Below are 19,921 nucleotides of genomic sequence, written 5' to 3'. Positions count from 1 at the left end.
CCGGTAGCACAGAATATTCATGACCACGCAATTACCGGAATATTTCTCCAGAAAAATTTTAAAATGGTAAATACCCGCCACATATAAATATCGGAAACTCAAAAACCACTGCATATTCGCTCTCGATCCAGAGAGAGAGAGAGAGGGAGAGAGATGAAGAAGCCCTCTGCGGCGGACCTTCTGGTTTCTCCTCTGGATACGGCCAGCCCGAATCGATCGCCGGCCGGAACGCCGAAGCAGTTCGAGTTCAATTTGGGAGCCTTCAACACTGCCTCATCTTCGAAGAGGAAGAAGAGGAACAACAACGTCGGAACAAGCTCTATTCTGAACCAGGCTATTGGATCACCACCGCATCTGAATACGCTAAGTTCCATATCTGATCTGAAGGCTATGGCCTCTTCGCGCTTGGAATCCGTTAAGCGCTACCTCGAGCGCTCGCATTCCGAGATCCTCAAGGATATTGACAGTTCTCAATCTCGTCTCCACAAACGAGTCAAGGCCTCTCTCTCTCTCTCTCTTCTTGTTCAGTCACGCACCCTAAAACAGAATTTCTCTCATGTGCGTATTAGTCCCGAAATATAAAACTGAAAACCTTGCAATTTTTTTATGGTTGTCAAGTCGTGGCACACGGTACACACCACACGAATACATGGGCTACATCTCTTTATTACTAAGGTGATTGCCAAAAACCTATACAGAGAAACCTTCATATGGCTACTGTTTGAATAATTTGGATTGAAAAATTTGAATGGCAAGGAGTTTAGAATGAGTGTTTTGCTGCCAAACTGCAGTATGGTTCCAAATAGGCTACCGTTTGCTAAAATCCTTGGCCTTGGGGTACAAATTTGAGGGTAATGCTAAGGCTAAATTGCTTAACTCATTGATTCACTAGAGCGTGAAAATCATGCCAAAAATGCAGCTTAGGTGCTTAGTGTGTGCTGTAGCAGAGGAGGTGTGCAGCTGAACATTAGGTGTAGTTGTCGGATTATACTGGCTGCACAGAAGGACTGCATGAACTGAGGGTCGATATACATGTTTTTCTTGGGCCTAGGGTTAGTTTGGGTTAGGATTTGTGTTTATGAGCATGGCACTTAGTGGAGAATGCTAAGTGTCCTTCCATATAAAGAGTCCACTAAGATATATACAAGACTATGTTTCGCTGTGTATTTGAGAGATAATCTGACCCTATTACATGCTTTCTCTTAAGTGAATATGGTTAGGAGATTAATTAGGGATTATGTGGGGTTGATTAGTGACTGAGAGAGTGGTGTTGGGACAGCTGTATACATTGCTGTTCTTTCCCTTAAACAGGAGAAGACAATAGAGGTGTATTCTCTACTGAGCTGCGGAGATAGAAGGGAGGTAAAAAGAACCAAGAAGAAGGCTGTTCTTCAAGAAGAATGACGAATAGAGGGGTTACCTGCAGCAATCTAAGAACTAAGAAGGACTAGCTAAACTGAGTATTGTTTCTCTCTGTCTCATGTATGTTCTTTGGCATGTATTATAGATATGGCAGACTAAGATTGATATGAATTGCATGGCAGTGTGTGTGCAACAAGTATTTTGTGACTCATTTTGACATGTGTGCTGCAAGAAGGCTTTAGTTCATTCCCTTGTGAGATTGTGAACCTCTTAGGCCAGCAATATGAGCGATGAGCTCCATTTGTGAACATCAAAGGACAATGTGGCTTAAGTTCTTTGTGTTCCTGCTCCTATGTATCTCTGTTTCATCTTGTGTATATATGTTGACGTTTATCCTGGTGATGACAATATCCACTTGTTTACCCTCCCATTCCCTCTCCTTTTCCCCTTCTCTTCCTGCAGCAACCGGTGGTCACATAATTTGAAATTGGCTACCAATTAGTGAAATACTGCTTCAGATGTACGAATTATGCCATCAGGAATTCATAAACTAACTTTGTAACCGTCACGTCCTTTTGCCTGTGAATAACAGATCCAGATGCAAGCATGCCAGCAAATTATGGATGAATCAGATAAGGAATATAAGAAAACTGCTGAACGAATTAGCCAAACTATGGAAGCTATCAAGGTGCTTTAATGCCTACATATGTTACGAAACAAAAAGCTGATGTGGATTTGCTCAACAAGTGCTTTCTGCTAACCATAAATTGATGATTTATTTTCAGGCTGCATACTTGGAGATCATGGCAGAAGCACAGGCCAAGGGATCTCGTGGTATATTCATCTTACTTTTCTGGCTATCTTCTTCTGTGCTTGTGTAGTTTGCAGGTGTTTGTAAAAGCAACCTGGGATTTCAAGTAGCATGGATTTGGTAGTTATTAGTGAATTATTTGCAATGGTTGTCCCAGTCTGTGCACAAAAGTTGATTATTATTTGCAATGGTTTGCCTGCTGATGACAGGCGTTTGTTTATTTATTTTTTGTGCATTTGTTGCGGTTCTTGTACCGTGCATTCTAGTAATTCCCTAGGGGTCATTTATTCTACCCGTGTATAAGATATGTATGCATGTATATTCTGTTGTGACTCTGGCTCTATTTGTGCTTTGCCTTACAATATAATATACTTCATGAAAAGTAGCATAAATTCAGCTCGAAGCCTTGGCCTATATCCATTGATGTTCTAACCACTGGATGGGATAAAATTCATTGTCTTAGAGAAAGGTCCTAATCATCACATGATTCTTTATTTTTCAGCGTGCAAGACATCAATTCCTGAGCTCTCACGGTCATTTGAAAAAGCCCTTGACATTCTCAAAAGCCGCTACGGAATTCAATCAACTGCAGCATAACCAGCCCCCTCTATCATTGCGCTCAAACTTGAGTTTGGTATGTAGAACTTACGAAGGTTGATATCAATTTTGTCACTTGCTCAATTACTGTGCAGTAGGGCACCTCTCTCTTGGTATACTAAAGATGATCAATGCTAAATCTGACTTTTGATTTGTTCTATGGTTGGATGGACAAGTATGTAATGGCATAACCAATGAGGTAGGGATAGATCCGGCCAGACAGATGTATACGTGTAGCTTGCCAAACAGCTGAAGCAAAAAGTAGCCTGGAGTGCTTCTTTCTCATAACAACATACAGGATTTTGGAAATAGCTTTTCAGCTATGCTCGGATAATGGCTAAGAAACTAGCTAACAAGAAAAGGGGAAGCAAGCAAGAATATTATTCACACGATTAGATTGGATGATGCTCGAGCTCTCTATATTAGGCGATGTTACCAGTTGTGGAGAGTCAGCTAACTTTACGAATTCTTCTGAAAATTGAGATTCTCAAAAGTTCTATTAGTATATAAAAGCAAATCAAATAGGACAACCAAATCGACCCTCCCACTTTTGGACTATTCATCAGTTTCCACAAAAAAGATGCATGTGGTTTGTTTGCCAGTGGGGTTGAAGTACTTAAATTAGTCGGATAACATGTGAAATATTGAGCCAAAAGTTATTCAAGTTGGGTGATAAATATTTTCTTCTTTTTCTTCTAACTTTCTTTGTGGTGCAATTTAAGCTAACATTTATGGAAGTCTGAATCCTTGAAGTATAGCCACCTGAGGTTTTATTTGACTTATTTGCCCCACAGACGCCCATTATTTTTTCAACTTCTGATAATTCTCAAATTCATTTAAGTTAAGATAGAAGTTTTTTGCAGTGACTTGCATTCTGGAAGGAATCAATTTCTGCAGCAGAGATGGAAGGCAAACTCTATACGGCACAGACAAGTATACATGTGATGCAATTCAATTTCATTTTAGTAGTAGAATCTAATAGCTTCCTATTTCTTACGCCATCTATGCGAACTTTTTGACCCAAGAAGAGAAAGGGAAAACCAATAAGCAAAAGACACAAGTTAGTATTGAAACAACTGTATGCTTCTGCAAATTTTCACTGCTTCAATTCTCAACGTTTTTTAACCATTTAGTATGGTACAATACATAAATAGCTAACCGTCTTGTTTTACTAACTGTCAAAATTTTCCTTTTCATTCCATCCATCGGCAACTCCAGGTAAGATTTATTGCTTTTTATAGTTTTTTAACTGATGGGAGCACGTACATATGGACCAGACTCCACGTGATTTATTCCTTTATTTTTGAAAGCATGCATGGAGGAGAAACCCTTACTCCTACATTAAAAGCTTCACTTTTGATTTCAAAAGCTTGGCCAAATCAACTGGCATTTAAATTCAAACTGCATAGACCCAATTTGAATCCCTTAAACAATTTTGATTAATAGAAAAATGAACATAAGATCATTTGTTCGTAATCAAAATATATATTTGCTCTTGGACTTCAATAAGAAAAAGTCCATTTGGTTTAGTTCAATAATTGTCTCTTTAGGAGAATATAGTTTTCAGTGAGCTTTGTCTATGAATTAAGTAATCTTTGAATGTTTTTACTTTTTAAGTTTTTTTCCCCCCCCAGTTTTAAGCTTGAATAAATAAAAATGGTCTTACTAAATAGTTCATAGCTAGCATAAATCTTGTTATATCAAATATTATGAATTTTATGATTGTTGTATTTGGTTAGGGAATTGATTTTAAATTACTATAGTTTTAGGAAATGACACGAAAACCATATGAAATTCCTTCCTTGAAACTTTGGTAAGTTGGGTTTAAAAGAGATTCCTGTGCTATTGAGATGTGCAACTATACTTAGCACATGTGTTCTGTTCTAATAATATTGAACCTATTCCATAGGCTTATTAGCTTAGTTGTGCTTTGCTTACACGAGTTAGAAACTGTGGGGTCATAACAACAACAATATATATATATATATATATAATATTAATGATGATTTGATGGTTCAAAACACGGTCAAATACAGCGGTCTTCACCTGGTCTCTTCTTTTAACATGGGGCAATCCCAATTTTTATCCGAGGGAGAAGGAAACACTAGAGACGAATCATCCAATCAAACATTGGAAATGGGGAAAGGCGTGGGGATTGAGTTGGAGAGAGATGCTTTTGAAGATGATTGCATCAATGGCTTTGTGATCACTTTCCAAAGTGCATATTATTTACTTCACTAACCCAACATTCGTAACGTTGGAACAAAGTCTAATCTCCCCCTACTTTTCATGCTCCCACTAGCCTTTAAATATATGTCATTACGTCTTGTGGACTGGAATGAATGTTGGTGACTTTTCTTTAAAAATTGAATTTAGCCCTAAATCACAGCAATAGGTGTTGGAACAGCCAATAGGAATGCCACCACTAATATTTTAAAAATTGGTTTGGGAGGAGTGTTAATAAATATAAAACATTTAGTAAAAGAGACGAAGAGAACAAAAAATGATACAAAATTGTGAGGTATAATATGAGTTATTTACAAGAGTTTTGTTAAGGATGTATTCATAGATATAAATGATTGTCAGGTTAAATTGATGTTGATGTAACCATTTGGTCCATATTCATTTGATTGACTTAAGACTTGGTGTGTTGTTTGATTTAAAAGAAAAAACTAGGCTTTTAAAGCTTTGATGTAAAAAACTTTCATCAAAATGTTACAAGGGGTACTTCTCAAGACATAAGTTTTGAGAGTTTATATGTTTTAAGTTGATGAGATAGTGCACACAAAAAATCCCTAGTTTTAAGTCTTGGTAGGGACATCAAGATTACTTTTGTGATTGAAAGTTTAGGAGTTCAAATTGTGAAAATAATATTTTTAGAAAGTAAGAATATAATTATGTATAACAACGACTTTTCTTTAATTCTTATGAAAGAAGTTTAATATATTATAAATATTCCAAATATTGGATGACAATCTATGTGACATGGTGTATATTCATATATTTATGTTCATTAATTTCTCAAAAGTATAGACTAAAGTTAGTTTTAATTTGTAATATCATCAACCTTATTTCAAAGTGCTAACTTAAATTTGAGTTCTTAATGCTTAAGTAACATAAGCCATGCTTTCTTATAGACTTTGATATGAATTGAGTTGTGATATACATCTCTTTTTAATTTTAGTTTTTACTTTTATTTATTTTTTGTTTATTTCTAATTTTGGGGAGATGAGGTATAGTATAACTACATCTCTCTTTTTAGATAATGCAACACAATAGAGGTTTTTTTTTTTTTTAATTTTTTGTTATGCTTACACCTGTACCTCACTAAATTATAAAATTATATAATTTTATGATACTTTATATAGTCTTTCACGATATTCTAAACAATATCAAAATAACAATACTTAATAATGCAAAATTGTGCACCTTTAGTACTGGGAATTAATTGTAGAGTTGATATGTGATCAAGTCATATAATGAGTTGGACTGATTGAAATCTTTTGTTAGACCTGTTAATTAAAAAAAGAATTATTTTGAGTGTCATCAAGATGGGTTCTTTAATATTTAAATTATTAATTATTAGGGGTTATAAAAGATAATTGTATGTAAGAAGAGAAAAGAGAATTTAGGAGTGAAGCACTTATTATATGTTTGGGATATTGTTCTTTTATTATTGGAAGAACCAATCATAAGTGGGTTGTAATTTGGTATAATTAAATTTGACTTTAGGAAGAGATTTTCTTCCTTGGTGATGATGTCAGCTAATCTTAATTTAACCATATGTATTTCTCACAAGGTATAAATGCATCAGTAACATAAAGATCTTAACCTCAGCCATAAAACAAAGAGTCTTAGCCTCACATTATCGGTCAAGCTATTGCTTTTGCAAATCTTCATAGGCAAGGGGTAAAGACATGTGAATAACATAAAAGTTTTCCATCTCAAAAGCGCACCATGCATTTTGAACTTGACTGCTTTCCTTTACCCAAAGATTGCCTCCTCCACAGTCACAGAGCAGGCAGAATCCCTCTCTTTAGCGAGAGAGACGAGAGAGAGAGAGAGAAAGATGGGAGCAGTTGTAATGTCTCGTAAATCCAAGCAAGCAAGCATTTTTCCTTTGCTTAAAGAGAGGTTAGCAGCCCCCGAAGAGAATAAAGCCAAACGACAGGGCAGCAACACAGGAGGAGGGGGGTGGGGGGGCTGGCTATATTGCTAAAGCTAAAGCAAATTTGCCACAACCCCAAAGCCAAATCCTAATCACCACCCAAATAATAAGTCCACCCGCCTTCCCTCCCTCCCCACCTGACAGCCGACCACTGTTCCTCAGATGAGCTTCTCTCTGCCATATGGTTTATTGTAGTTTTATGGGGGCTGGGGTTGCTATGCTATTGCTAGGACATGCTTGTACTGATGCATTGCCAGGAAAGACAAAACATGGGTAATCATTTGGGTTTGCTTCTGTTATGATGCATTCCCTCTAAGAATCTTTCACATCTTTTGTCTTGGGTTTTGATGTGACACAGCAGTGGCTCTTCCGCTGTTACATACGTGTAGTAAGTTGATTCAACAATATACATTAATTAAATAACAGTAATGTAGACATCATTTCTCAGTATTCACTAAAACACTATTTTAGGGGCCAAAAGAAATATTAGTAACGGTTCTTATCATAAAAGATAACGGCAGCTAAACACCTTAAAAACTTTTTCAAAAATTTGGGTTAAACCCAAGCAGATGAATAGAAATTTTATGCCAGATTACATAATTAAAAATTTATCATAAGGTGTTATATATAATTATAGAAATATAATGTCATATACTTTTAATATACCATTTAACTAACATAATTCTACATATTTAATGTAAAAATTGCATTTAATAATTAGTTAATTACCATAATTTTATACCGTTTTTCCAAAAGCTTGAACAATTATAATTTTGTAACAGTCTTGTAAGAAAATACTGTCTAAAATAAATAAATATAAAATCTACTTTTATTGATAAATAAATATAAATAACGCATAAATGGAATTTTCGTTATCCGTCGTCTTGAGTCACGTAGACAGCTGGGTCCCACGTGTTTCATTCCGTCCATATATAACTCCGTCTACGGCCACCCCCACAGCCCACGCGCCCAATCTCACGCGCATTTTCCGTTAAGTGACGCAGTACAGTAACGGCGTCACAACCCCCGCCGGGCCCCCCCCCCCCCTCTCTCTCTCTCTCTCTCACACACACACACACTATATATATGCACGTCCCTTGGTGTTCCCTTTTTACATAAATTTATAGGCATGGAAGCGTAATACTTGCAGCTAAGATCCAAAACCTCTTCCTCTCGATCGAACAGCTCGGCTGCCGGAGTTTGGCCTGTGTTCTTTGCCGGCAGAGATTCGTCTTCAGCTGTCACTCCGAAGACAGTGTTCGTTTCCTTCTGTGTAGAAGTGGCGATGGCTTAGCTTGATTATCCGGAGGCGAATTTGCAGAATCTTTATGAGAGATCTGGCTGTTCTGTTGCTTTGTGAAAGATTTTGGAGTTATTTTGTTCTTCTCTGCTTGAAGTTCGTAAGGACAGACTGGACAACGGGCAACGGTGCTGATAGTTCAGAGGCATTGAAGTGCTCTTCGGAGAGGTTGCTTGTGAGGTAATGTATCTGTATCTGTAAACTGCATGTGTGTGTGTATAGCACGCACTAAGTTCGCATTGTTTGTGGTATTGTTCTCTCTGTTTTTCTTCCTTTTTTGTGAGGATTTTGGTGAATTTCAATGTTTTGATTTGGAAAACAATGCGAATCTGAGAAGTCAATTTCAAGCCTGTTTTCTTCACCTTTGGATTGGAAGCATTTTTTATTTTCTGTCTTACCTTCATTATTACAATTCTCTACTTGGTTTTGCGTTCTCCGGATTTCAGTATTTCTCTTCATCTTTGGTTATTGTGTCCATCTCAAAGATTTCATCATCTATGCATATTATATTCCTCATTTCAGCCTGTTTTGGAGTATGAATTTTGAAGAAAAGGAACAAAGGTGTTTTCTAACTCCAGAATTATGAGAATTCCTCTTCACTTCACCTATTGATTCTATGTTAATCTAAATGATTATATTATAAACGCATATTACATTTGCCATTTTCGGTCACGAAAGGAACAGAAGTGTTGTCTGAAACCAGAGAAGTTTCAGGACTGGTTTCTAGAGAGAATACAAAGAACAAGGACCAGTCAATCAGTGTGGTTTCTTCTTGTTTTGTCTCCTACGCCGATTCACCGAACCCTTTCGACGACCTAAACGTACACGGACACAAATTGTTTTTCAAGTAAAGCAATCGGTCACTGGTACCATTTTGAAAAGGAGATTCTACTCTGCTTTTTTTGGATTTCTTGAAGAATGAAGATTGATGTGATACAGGCAAAATGGAAAGCAATCACTATTGTTATTATTACTGAATCTCTTATATTATTCGTCAGAAACTTCGGCTTGAACGCAAATCCTACTATTTATTCTCCTTTATTCTTTATCTGCAAATTAAAGAAAAGCAACTTATTCGGAGACCACTTTCCAGTTCTGCCTTGCCATATCAGTTCCACTGATCCCGAGCTTTCTTTACTCTTTCCTCTTTTTTCCTTTTTTTTTTTCGATTCTCTCAACAGCCCGTTTGGCATCCCGAAAAAATGGATCCACCCGGAATTTTGTTTCTCTTCTGTTATATATTTATTCTCTTCGTTCTGAATTGGGCTTGCCGATTCCTCTTTTTAATCCAGTCAAGGATGTCTGTCTATCATGAGAGAGTGTTCTAGTTTTCAATTGGTGCCTACTGTCTGTTAAATTATTTTATTGAAAAATTTCATAGAAAATATTATGGTTTCACACACATTAACTGGATCGTGAAAGTTCATTATAATGATTCCAATTTTTAACAATGTTATTCACGTTATTTTGATACTATTTTCATATAAACATCTGATATATCATTTTCCTTTTTGTCATATTTTGCAAAATGTAATATATCAAATCCTTTATTCCCTGGAAGGGTTTTATACTTTAATAAGAGGAACCCTTGGTCCAAAGGAGAACATCTCTGCACTATAGCTATTATAAGTGAATGCATTCGTTTGTTACTTAAATCTTTTTTAGATAATCAATCACGGTTGCGAACTGTCTACGGATAAAATTGTATATGGACATTTCTTTCAATGCTTAGTGGGTACACGACTATTTCGTTTTTACTTCTAAAATAGCAATGCCAGTATTTGTTTTGCACAGTGCCACATTGATCACTAAAGCCGCTTTTGGTGCTAAGAGTATTTTGGGAAATGGGTTGTGATGTTATATAATATTCGTAGGTAATTTTTTATAAAAATATTATCTCGTAATTATAAGTTATTATCATAAATTTTTATTTTGATAATTAATAATAAAAAAAAATATGCGATTCTGTTTTGATAAGTAAATTCTATTCTCACAAGGGAATTCTAAATTTAGCAAGCATAGATGAACTTGATTTATATGAGATTTTCCCTTCACTCATAAGGTATGGGGATATGCTTTACATATTGGATTTTTTTTGTTTATGCAGGTTATAAACAGAAGGGAGGAACAAAAAGAAATCAAAATGCTGACATGTATTACGTGTTCGAAGCAAAGGATGGAGGACGATGAAGAGGGAACAACGCGTGGAACGCCGAATACTAAAGAATCCGTCAAAGGCCTGACGGCACAGGTTCTAATCCTATCCCTCTCACCCAACGTTTCCCGCCTCTCTGTGCTTTTGATATTGTAGGCTCCACTTTTTCATTTATATATGGATACGACCTACAATATTAGCTCAACAGACAAACGGAAATAGAGATTAGAGAGAAGGTCGCCCCCTGATTCTTGTAATGTGTAAAAGATTTTTTTATTTGTATAGTAGATAGCCCTAATAGTTGTAAAAGCCGGAAATTCGCGTTTGTAGTCGCAATCATCTAAGTCAATATAGATATTATTTTTTAATAAATAATTTATAATTATTATTTAAGTACATATTAAATAAATTTTGTATATGTAAATAGTCTATAAATCACGCATATTATATTAATTAATTCAATTTAACGATCTTATATCTTACAAAGATTTAATTTATAACAACTAACGTAAAAAATATAGTTACAAAACTAGTAAATCACAAATATAAAAAAATATTTATTTTCACCATAACACACTGAATGTTTGTGTTTATTAGAAATGAAAAGACATTTTTATAAAAAAAATTTGATAAAAATTTATTAAAATAATATAAAGGGAAATCACTTTTAAAATTACTCTTTAAACATATATTCATTAATAAATAATTTTTATTGTATAAATTACCTTGATTTTTGTTACCCTTATTTCATGCATATTAATTACCAAAAGATAATAGTGTTGATATTTTAGCGTTAGGTGCGATTTTTAAATATCTTAAAATCTTGCCTAAATTTATTATTCTTCTTTCTATATATTGGTGCGTAAAAGAAATGTATTTTATTAGTTTAACCAACTCAAATGTGCAAAAGGTTGTATAGAGTATGTGCATTTAATTTTTTTTTTTTTACTAGATACTGTATTTCCTTTTAAAGACTTTGAAAATTATATCCTCCCGGGAAAAAAATGGGAGGGAAGATGGTGAGTGTTCTATATTTCTTGAACTAATGATTATTATTTAAAGATTTTAATCGGTTATAAGCTTTTATTGTAGAGGGGAGGGAAACTATTTCCCGTGTTTGGAATTCTTCCCCTCCTCTCCTGTATTTCATTTTTCTTACACTCTAATTGGGCATGGATAAGGAAAAGAAAATTATTTTTTATTGATTTTATTATTTTTATAAAACTCAATATTTTTTTTGCACTTAAAAAGTTTAATTGACACTTAGGATATGCTTGATAACGTATAAATTTTATGAAAAATATCACATTTAAGAAATTAAATTCTATTTTTGTTGTTTGGCACATTATATTTTTTATAAAATTAAATTTTATGATATAACCATTTAAAATATATTTTAATTTATTTTTCATAGAAAATTGATTCTAAAAAGATGGTGATTTTTATTTTTCATGAAAGTTAAAAAATATTTTATTTTCTAATTAAACGCAATTAAACACCGAAAATATTATGTTATTTACGTCAAATAATATAACATTTATCTAATGTAAGTAAAGAGAGGGAGGGGTGTGGCCCCCCCTTCCCATCCTTGTGTCGGAAACCCGACACCTCGTGTCAGGTTTTCGACACGGGCAAACACAGATAAAAAAATAAATTTAAATCAAATATATTCGTACTCGACACAAACAAAAGAGTAAATCTGAATCAAACATACTTTTAGATTTAGTCATTCTTTTTGAAAGAAAGCATGATTGTCTCAGAGTGTTTTTAACTTTTTCATATACGCCATTATTATAGGGACATATTGGTCACATATAAAGAGGCCTCCACATAATCAGTAGTCTACGAGGCCTTCAAATTATTTTCATATTACATGTTCTTATTGGCACAGAAATAGAAAAATGGATGACTGTTCAAGATGCCTTTCCTGAAAGCCTGTTTTGCTCGGGTGGGATAGACTCCCTTCAGAGTTCTGTTCCCATAGCAGTCATAGCTGTTGTCAGTATTCCGTTTCGTAGTCCTAACAAGTATATGCTGCCCACACCAGCAGTTAAAGCTGGCCTAATTATGGGTAGGATCTATAGGGCAAAATCCTCAGGGAAGAAACTGGGATCCATGCTGCCGATGTAGGGGCAACATGTCGAGTTCACAGGTTGTAAAGCTAAAAGCTTCCTCTGTGACACACGGCCACCAAGAAGCTGACTTGGTTGACCATGATGTGTTTCACATTTAGGTGAGTGTCTATGAATCTAGTGGTTCAGTTAGGTTTGACACTTACATAAGATGGCTTTAAAATACACTCGATATTGATAGTTTTCGGTCCTCCTGTGGTTGCGCCTGATTTTAGATCGAATTGATGGATAACTTCTGTCGTTTTCATGTACTAAAGATCCCATAAACTTTCCTTGGCAGGCCAAGATATTAGGATAAACTCATAAATTAGCACTCTGCAGGAACGTAATTTGAATATTCTGGTCAAAGGGTCCTGTAGATCTGGAAGTCTTAGGTTAAAGAAAATAAAGATTGTAGGTTAAAGGTTCATTTTATGGAGTTTTTCTTTAAGGTTGTGGCTGCGAAGCTAATCTTCAGAAGTTGAGATGACAGGGTGTGGATGAGCTTTTAACCTGGTCCTACCCGCGCTCTTTCCTGTTAGATGATAAAGAAAATATGAGAATACAATGGTTACAGTAGCCATGATTAAGGCTTTCTTTTGCCAGAAATAAGCAAGCAGTGGTACTCTTCCTTTTCTAGGTCAGGGAAGTAGTTGTCACAGGAATTTAAACCTCTTTTTGAAGGATTGGCTGAAATCAGAAATCTTCTGGGAGATGATGGAACTGGGTAACAGTAGAGCTTGTGCACCCTTATATATGACATACTTTGTTCTTTTATATGTGCATATCCTGAAACAGTGTCCAAATGCTTACTCTAATTTGCCCACCACCTGTTCAATTATCATCCTGGCATGCCTCCAAGTACACCATAGAAGACCCGAATATTTTCTTTCTTCATGCACAATCATCATCTCTTGGTCAAGATTTTATTTTATTGGGCAAGAAGGAAGTAAGGTGATTTTGCCAGTTCTTAGAATAAGCAACTTCATTGCAGTATATTACCATACACTGCACACAATATTCTATTCCTAGTGGAAATCCTGGGAAATAGTAGATATGTGTATATATATATATATATTGAGGGACACCTGCTAGTGTACTCTCTGTGACACACCATTGAATTCTTGTCGGCCTATTGAACACAAAAGCACTAAAATTCCACAAGGCGGAAAGTGATGGCCTATACAGGGCGAAGTCAGTTTATGATGATGGCATGCCAAGGCTCATTTGTAGCAGAACGTTAAATGGTCCAAATTTTGTTAGACCATCAGCTCTGACCCTGTTCTTTCCTACTTGGTACATAGTCGCGTTTGATTTCTTGAGCGCAAAAGGTTGTACCGTGATAGCAGTGCCTCTAAATGGACAGCTGTTTCCATTAGACGCTGTGCTGTAAAATATTTCTCTATCCATACCCCGAAAAGTGATGGCTAGTTCCTGAGAGTAAATTGCCTATCCCTTAGCAGGTCTTGTTAACTTTTCTTACCAAAGCAGAAAAATTAACTAATACGCTGCTGCAATTTGCATTTTCTTTCTCGTTATGAAGAACTGATATAAAGCTCTGTAGACCATGGGAGCTAGTGACATTGGCTTTACATTCATTGTGTCATCAGAAAGCCTTAATGCTGCAATTCACGACTCCAGTTGCTGAACATGGGAGCTAGTGGATCATTGGACTAGAAGTAGATGACCCATAGCCACACTTGGAAAAACATTTGCATTAAATTTCAATTATTAGTTTGCCTGTTAAATAAAATTGTGTACTTCCTATAAAATAAGGAAAATATCAATATGCCTCGGTATCAGTTATGCTTCTATCGTTCTGAGCCTCAATTTTTAAATCCTTGTGAACCATAGCTCACTTTTCCCCTTTAACCTATTTTGTCAGACTTGAACAAACTTGATTCATAAACATAGTTAAGCTCCTGATTACAACATATAGGAAAACATAAATGGCATGGCATATATGTTGCAAAATATGGTTGCTTTGGAAGAAAAGATGTTGGCGAAAACCCCTCGTTCTCTTTTCTGGCTAGCACATATGAGATTTGATGAACAAGCAAAGTGTGAATGCAAAGGCTTGCAGTTCCTACTGTTGATGTTTAGATAATTGACTAGCATTAACATAAGCTGTAAATATCGAACAATCTTTAGTGTGCATTCACTCTGGTCATCCTAATTTCTTTCTTTACATAATTGTTTTTGAAATTGCTACATTTTCTCACTGCACCAACCCTAAACATATGTAATGGTATGCCTAATTACTGAACCTGGCCTGAAATGCTCTTGAAAGCTCGCAAACGCTCCTAGAATTCTAACCAAGCACCTCCAATGAAGTAATTTCGATGCTCTTATTTGTTTTCTTGTAACTGTCATAAATATTCAAATTAGATGGACGCAAATTGGCCAAATTTTTCTGGTACACAATTCTCGTGGTAACTTAATCTTCTATTCCAACAATATGCAGATCAAAGATATGGCATTGAAAATGTCGGGTGCATACAAGCAATGCAAGCCCTGCACAGGCTCTAGTAGCTACAAGAAAGGGCAGCGACCTTTCCCAGACTTTGACACCATCTCAGAAGGGGTCCCCTACCCGTACATGCAACCAGGGAGCTCGAGTTCAACACCTGCATGGGATTTTACTAGCTCAGGTCCCCACCTCTCTGGTGGATCTGATTCAAGGTTCACTAGGCCATTTGCAGGTGACCGGACCCCAGGAGGGTTATCCATCTCCGCCCAGTCCGGTGAGATGGTGCTAGAGGACGAGGATGAGCCCAAGGAATGGATGGCACAGGTGGAACCCGGAGTTCAAATCACTTTTGTGTCTCTCCCAAACGGTGGGAATGATCTAAAACGAATCCGCTTCAGGTACATTAGTTTTACCATCAAGGTTTCAAGTTCTGACTCAAGCATTTCAATCTAGATATATAAGAATCAAATGTCATCCTCTGATCACGTGGTTAAAGCCTTGACTAAAATCGTAAGATCTTTTTGAAGACAGTATGTTTCCTTTCACGCTCCAACAGGGCCCATCTTCCATTAAAACCTATTCCTTGTAGATGGACCTCTGAAGGATCCAAGTTGAAGAGTCATCAAAATCACATGTTTTGAACCCTACCGTTGCATGAACTAAGATCTACCTCCTGCATTGGATGAGTGTCTGAGGAAGCTTGTCCTTAAAAAAAAAATGTAGTTTGCTTCTAAGAGTTGATACTAACATTGTTTATATATTCAAACATTTGCAGCCGAGAAATGTTCAATAAATGGCAAGCTCAACGATGGTGGGGTGAGAACTATGATAGAATAATGGAGCTCTACAATGTCCAGAAATTCAATAAACAAGCTCTTCACACTCCCCCAAGGACTGAGGAAGAGGTAAACCACCCTTGACTTCCACCCTCCCATTTTTCCTAAGACATGTATTATAAACTATTCCACCGGTTTCTGTCTGCCTAGGATGAACCTAACTGGTCCTTCATCACAAATCAGAAGATAACGAAACATAAGTGTCATCATTGCCTATTTTTTGGATATAATAAGTAGGATAGAGAGGGTACAAGGGCCGTCTAAGGGGCGTAGCTTATTTCTAGTGGGATAACGTCGAATATGACTACCCTGGGATGAGTGTGTATAAATGATCCATATAAAAAATGAATACATTAAAAAAATTGAAAATTAAAAATACCTAGTGATGGAGAACAATCAAAAGATTGATTTAATACCAAGTTTGATGTGGAATGATCAAGGATTCGGAGAAGAAATAGAAGAAGCTTAAGAAAGGAGGAGAACTAAGAAGCAAAGCAGAAAGAGAGTAACCAAGATCGGAAATCAATACCAATTGTATTCAATAATCAAATGGTGAATTTCATAATAATTATATTTACGTAATGTCTGAGGATGAAAAGAAAAACCTCCTGAAAGATAACAACATAAAATCTAATCAGAATATAAATGGACTTGTTACTCTCCATTAAGTTCTTTATATGGATCATTTATACAGACTGCTTCATCCTTGAAAATTATTTGAAATGGATAACTCACAACTCAACTATAAAAATTAATTGTGCCAGCATCTACACCCTTCATCTATATATGCGCAAATGAACTAATACAGAATCTCCATGGTACTGCAGAGAGATTCTTCTTTCACAAGATTTGTATCAGCAAGGGAAAGCCCAATGGCTTCATCACTAAACAAAGAGTGGACGCCAAGAAACTACTATAAACCTTCTGGAAGCAAAGGGTATTTCCCACCAGAGCCTCCAGATCAAGGCGGCGGCCACCATTACCACCCTGGCTCAAGTGCTTATGGCCATGGTGGCCCAAAGGCCGAGAGACCATCCATGGACGCTTCACGGACAACAACCTCCTCTAGAGATGAGGCCTCAGTTTCGATTAGCAATGCAAGTGAAATAGAGTCAGAATGGGTAGAGGAAGATGAACCCGGGGTATACATTACCATCAGACAATTAGCTGATGGCACCAGAGAGCTGCGGCGTGTCAGATTCAGGTAATGCAGTTTAATCCTTCTCGATCTAACATTGCTTTGCCGCTTTGTGCAATCACCCAATTATCATATTTTCTCGATTTAAGTCGAACATCAATAGTTGATTGCAGAATCCAACTGGCACTTTTGGGTGAAGCCTTTAATAATACAACTCAATTAATATTAGTGTTAATCCATAACGAGTAGGTGTGGGTTAGGAAAGTGCTTGCTAAGTTGATTGAAATAGAAAATTCAAGCTTAACAAGGATCCAATCTCACATCGGTGGCTTACTACTTACTAATCTCACACGTTTGTTTTGTTGAACTCTTAATGCAAGCAAGCAAGCACTTGTGATATCTAACGCGCCGTTGTTCTGTGTTCACAGCCGCGAAAGGTTTGGAGAGTCGTGTGCCAAGACTTGGTGGGAAGAGAATAGGGAGAGGATACAAGCACAATATCTTTGAAGCATGCATGCATGCATGCATGCATTAATTTTATCTCTCTCTGGGAATGGAATCATTACATTCTGCTTCCTCAGCGTAAACATGCCAGTGGGTGCGCATGCATCAATCTACAACAGTGGAGCACCAGACACGATTCTCTCGCCTATGATTGAAAATTGAAATATATGGCATCACAGCGCATGATGTCCTGATACTCTCTATACGGATGGATATTGATCTTTGACAGGCAGGCATTTTTGACGAGGAGCCCTACCTAGGCTACCTTATATACCTATCTTGCTAGTTAGTTGGTTGATAAGAGAGTTCAAGAAACGAGATGTTGTCATGCGAGCAGAGCACACAGAAAGACCATACTTTAGTCTCTGGATATGCCTCTTTTTTTTTTTATATTTATATTTTGTTTTACATAAATATATTTATTTGTTCCTTTTCATCTTTTTTTTTTTTTGGAGTTGTTGCTGTGGGTGGTCAACACAGTTTATACAAAACTACTTCTATAAGATTCATTGAGCCCTGCCTTTGCTTTCACCGCAAACTTTTGGCCTCGATTGTCAGGATATCAATATTCTTTTCCTAGGGTCGTGTTTCTTTGAGAATAAAGTGGTGCAATAACGCTTCTCTTCTTCACCCTTCTCTCTCCCTCTGTTTTAAAATATGTTTTTCAATTTACTTAATTAGTATTTATTAACCAAAATATGGAATGAAAAAAAGTAAGATATGAGAAGCATCCCGAACTTTTATCCTTTCCAACGTGTTTGTTAAACTTATCTAACAATCTTTAAAAAAATCATTACGTGATTTTTGATCTGACTTTTTATAGATAAATTTATCTAACCCTTCTTTACATAAATTTATTTGATATTTTACAAATAAGTATAAATTACGTATGTATCCTTATATAAAAGCGCTCACCCATTTCTCCTTGTTTATCTTCTTCCTCCTACTGTTCGTCCGGAGGCTACTGATCTTTATCACCTTTCATCTTTTTTCTTGCCACTGAATCATCTGGCCACCGGTGGTCTCCTTTCCCCCTTCTTTTCATCATTCGACGATCGCTAATCTTCCCCATTGGCTTCCCATTTACCCATCTGCTAGTATTTCTTCAATCTTCCTTCATTTTCCTTGGCTTCACTGATCTTCCTTTGATCTTCCTCTTTCTTTTTTGATCTTCCTTTGTCCACTGGTATGTTTTTTTTTTTTTTTTTGTTCTTTTTATTATTTTATATTTTAGCCATTTTTAATTATTTAAATGAAATTATTGTAATTTCACCAATAATTATTTCTACTTTTAAAATCTATTTTTAAACATGGATTTAGAAAATAAACTATTATTTTTAATTTTTATTTTGTTGACAATTCACATTAATCATAAAATACTATTTTAATCATACATTTATTATTGATGCTAACATTCAAATGAATTTAATAATAGTGATATTTTGATAAAAAAAAAAAACTCTTATTTCGGTACTTATCATATGCATTTAACAAATATATGAAAAGAAAAAAATATAATTTTTAATGAATTCCAAAAAATTTAACAAGTACTCGGATAAAAATCTTAAAATGTTTTTTGCATTATCTTCATCTTTTCATATTTTGATTCAGAAAATACTTTAACTTTATCATCTTTATTTTGCTCATTTTAACAAATGTTATTGTAATACTTAAGATTTTTAAGTTTAAATATTTGAAGAAATATGATATTTCAAAAGATTATAAAAGGTTAAGACAAAAGTTCAATTTTTGAACTAAAGGTAAATTCGAAGGAGTTATGGCCGAAAAATGAAACTGCAGCATCATCGTCGCCAAAGAAGACACCGACACGTGGGCCCCCTTCCGGTGTCTCGTGAGAGGGCATGGGGGCCTCTCTTGACCTACAAATTTCCAGATTTACTCCCTTAATTATTCTTTACAACCCTATATAAAAATATTTAAGGTTTGGTTTACGAAAATACATGTTTTTTTATAGAAAATCTAACCCGACCATGGTGAACAGTACATCCAAAAGGTAAATTATCAAGGTGAGTGGTTTCTGCATACTTCTTGTTTTTTATTGATCACTATTAGTTTCATTTGTGGGTGATTTTTTGCATACATCTCATGTTTCTTTTGTTTTGAGCATATCCATCCTACTTAGCTTGCACCAGGTTTGAGCATAATGACTTTTGTGCGTGGCTTGTATATCATATTCCTTCTATTTTTTCATATATCATGTCATAGTTGGTGGCTTATATCTCATGTTTCATTGCTTTTGAGTATATCTTTCCTATTTTATACACATCACGGTGTTTGTATTTGTGCCTAGGTGGTGGGATTGGAGTTTGAACATGATGATTGACAGTTTGTTGGTGGAACATCACAATGATCGGGGAGCAACCCCGTGCCTAGAGGTGGGGCCGTTGCTTAGAGGTAAGATATGAGGGGTTGGACCACGATCACGTGCCTAGAGATGTGGCTTAGCCC

General features: G+C 35.9%; 2 protein-coding genes across 4 annotated transcripts; both read left to right on the top strand.

Annotated features, from left to right (window-relative positions):
- Nucleotides 1–127: 127 nt before the first annotated feature.
- Nucleotides 128–3,920, top strand: LOC127787117 (uncharacterized). 3 transcript variants are annotated; one of them, XM_052314989.1, is made up of 5 exons: nucleotides 128–492; nucleotides 1,955–2,050; nucleotides 2,148–2,196; nucleotides 2,676–2,807; nucleotides 3,634–3,920. In XM_052314989.1, exons 1-4 carry the CDS (start codon nucleotides 154–156, stop codon nucleotides 2,768–2,770), a joined length of 579 nt encoding a protein of 192 aa, XP_052170949.1. In that variant the 5' UTR covers nucleotides 128–153; the 3' UTR covers nucleotides 2,771–2,807; nucleotides 3,634–3,920. The 3 variants fall into 3 exon arrangements, with proteins under 3 accessions (XP_052170949.1, XP_052170948.1, XP_052170947.1); XM_052314988.1 differs by having other exon boundaries at nucleotides 128–498; XM_052314987.1 differs by having other exon boundaries at nucleotides 128–558.
- Nucleotides 3,921–8,076: 4,156 nt separating this feature from the next.
- On the top strand, nucleotides 8,077–17,983 carry LOC127786668 (protein BREVIS RADIX). Its single transcript, XM_052314215.1, has 6 exons — nucleotides 8,077–8,418; nucleotides 10,346–10,489; nucleotides 14,969–15,372; nucleotides 15,750–15,879; nucleotides 16,638–17,014; nucleotides 17,377–17,983. The coding sequence occupies exons 2-6, from the start codon at nucleotides 10,382–10,384 to the stop codon at nucleotides 17,453–17,455; spliced, it is 1,098 nt and encodes a 365-aa protein (XP_052170175.1). The 5' UTR covers nucleotides 8,077–8,418; nucleotides 10,346–10,381; the 3' UTR covers nucleotides 17,456–17,983.
- The last annotated feature ends 1,938 nt before the right edge of the window (nucleotides 17,984–19,921 follow it).

The sequence above is a fragment of the Diospyros lotus genome, chromosome 12 (genome assembly GCF_014633365.1).
Source record: "Diospyros lotus cultivar Yz01 chromosome 12, ASM1463336v1, whole genome shotgun sequence".
NCBI lineage: Eukaryota > Viridiplantae > Streptophyta > Magnoliopsida > Ericales > Ebenaceae > Diospyros > Diospyros lotus.
This window is presented reverse-complemented; position numbering and strand designations above follow the sequence as displayed.

Excerpts from the sequence above, each read along its gene's own strand:
- LOC127786668 (XM_052314215.1), top strand. The coding sequence starts at position 10,382 with ATGCTGACATGTATTACGTGTTCGAAGCAAAGGATGGAGGACGATGAA. Across the intron at positions 10,490-14,968 it reads TCAAAGGCCTGACGGCACAG|ATCAAAGATATGGCATTGAA; the intron begins GTTCTAATCCTA and ends AACAATATGCAG. Across the intron at positions 15,373-15,749 it reads CTAAAACGAATCCGCTTCAG|CCGAGAAATGTTCAATAAAT; the intron begins GTACATTAGTTT and ends AAACATTTGCAG.
- LOC127787117 (XM_052314987.1), top strand. The coding sequence starts at position 154 with ATGAAGAAGCCCTCTGCGGCGGACCTTCTGGTTTCTCCTCTGGATACG. Across the intron at positions 559-1,954 it reads TAAAACAGAATTTCTCTCAT|ATCCAGATGCAAGCATGCCA; the intron begins GTGCGTATTAGT and ends TGTGAATAACAG. Across the intron at positions 2,051-2,147 it reads AAACTATGGAAGCTATCAAG|GCTGCATACTTGGAGATCAT; the intron begins GTGCTTTAATGC and ends ATTTATTTTCAG.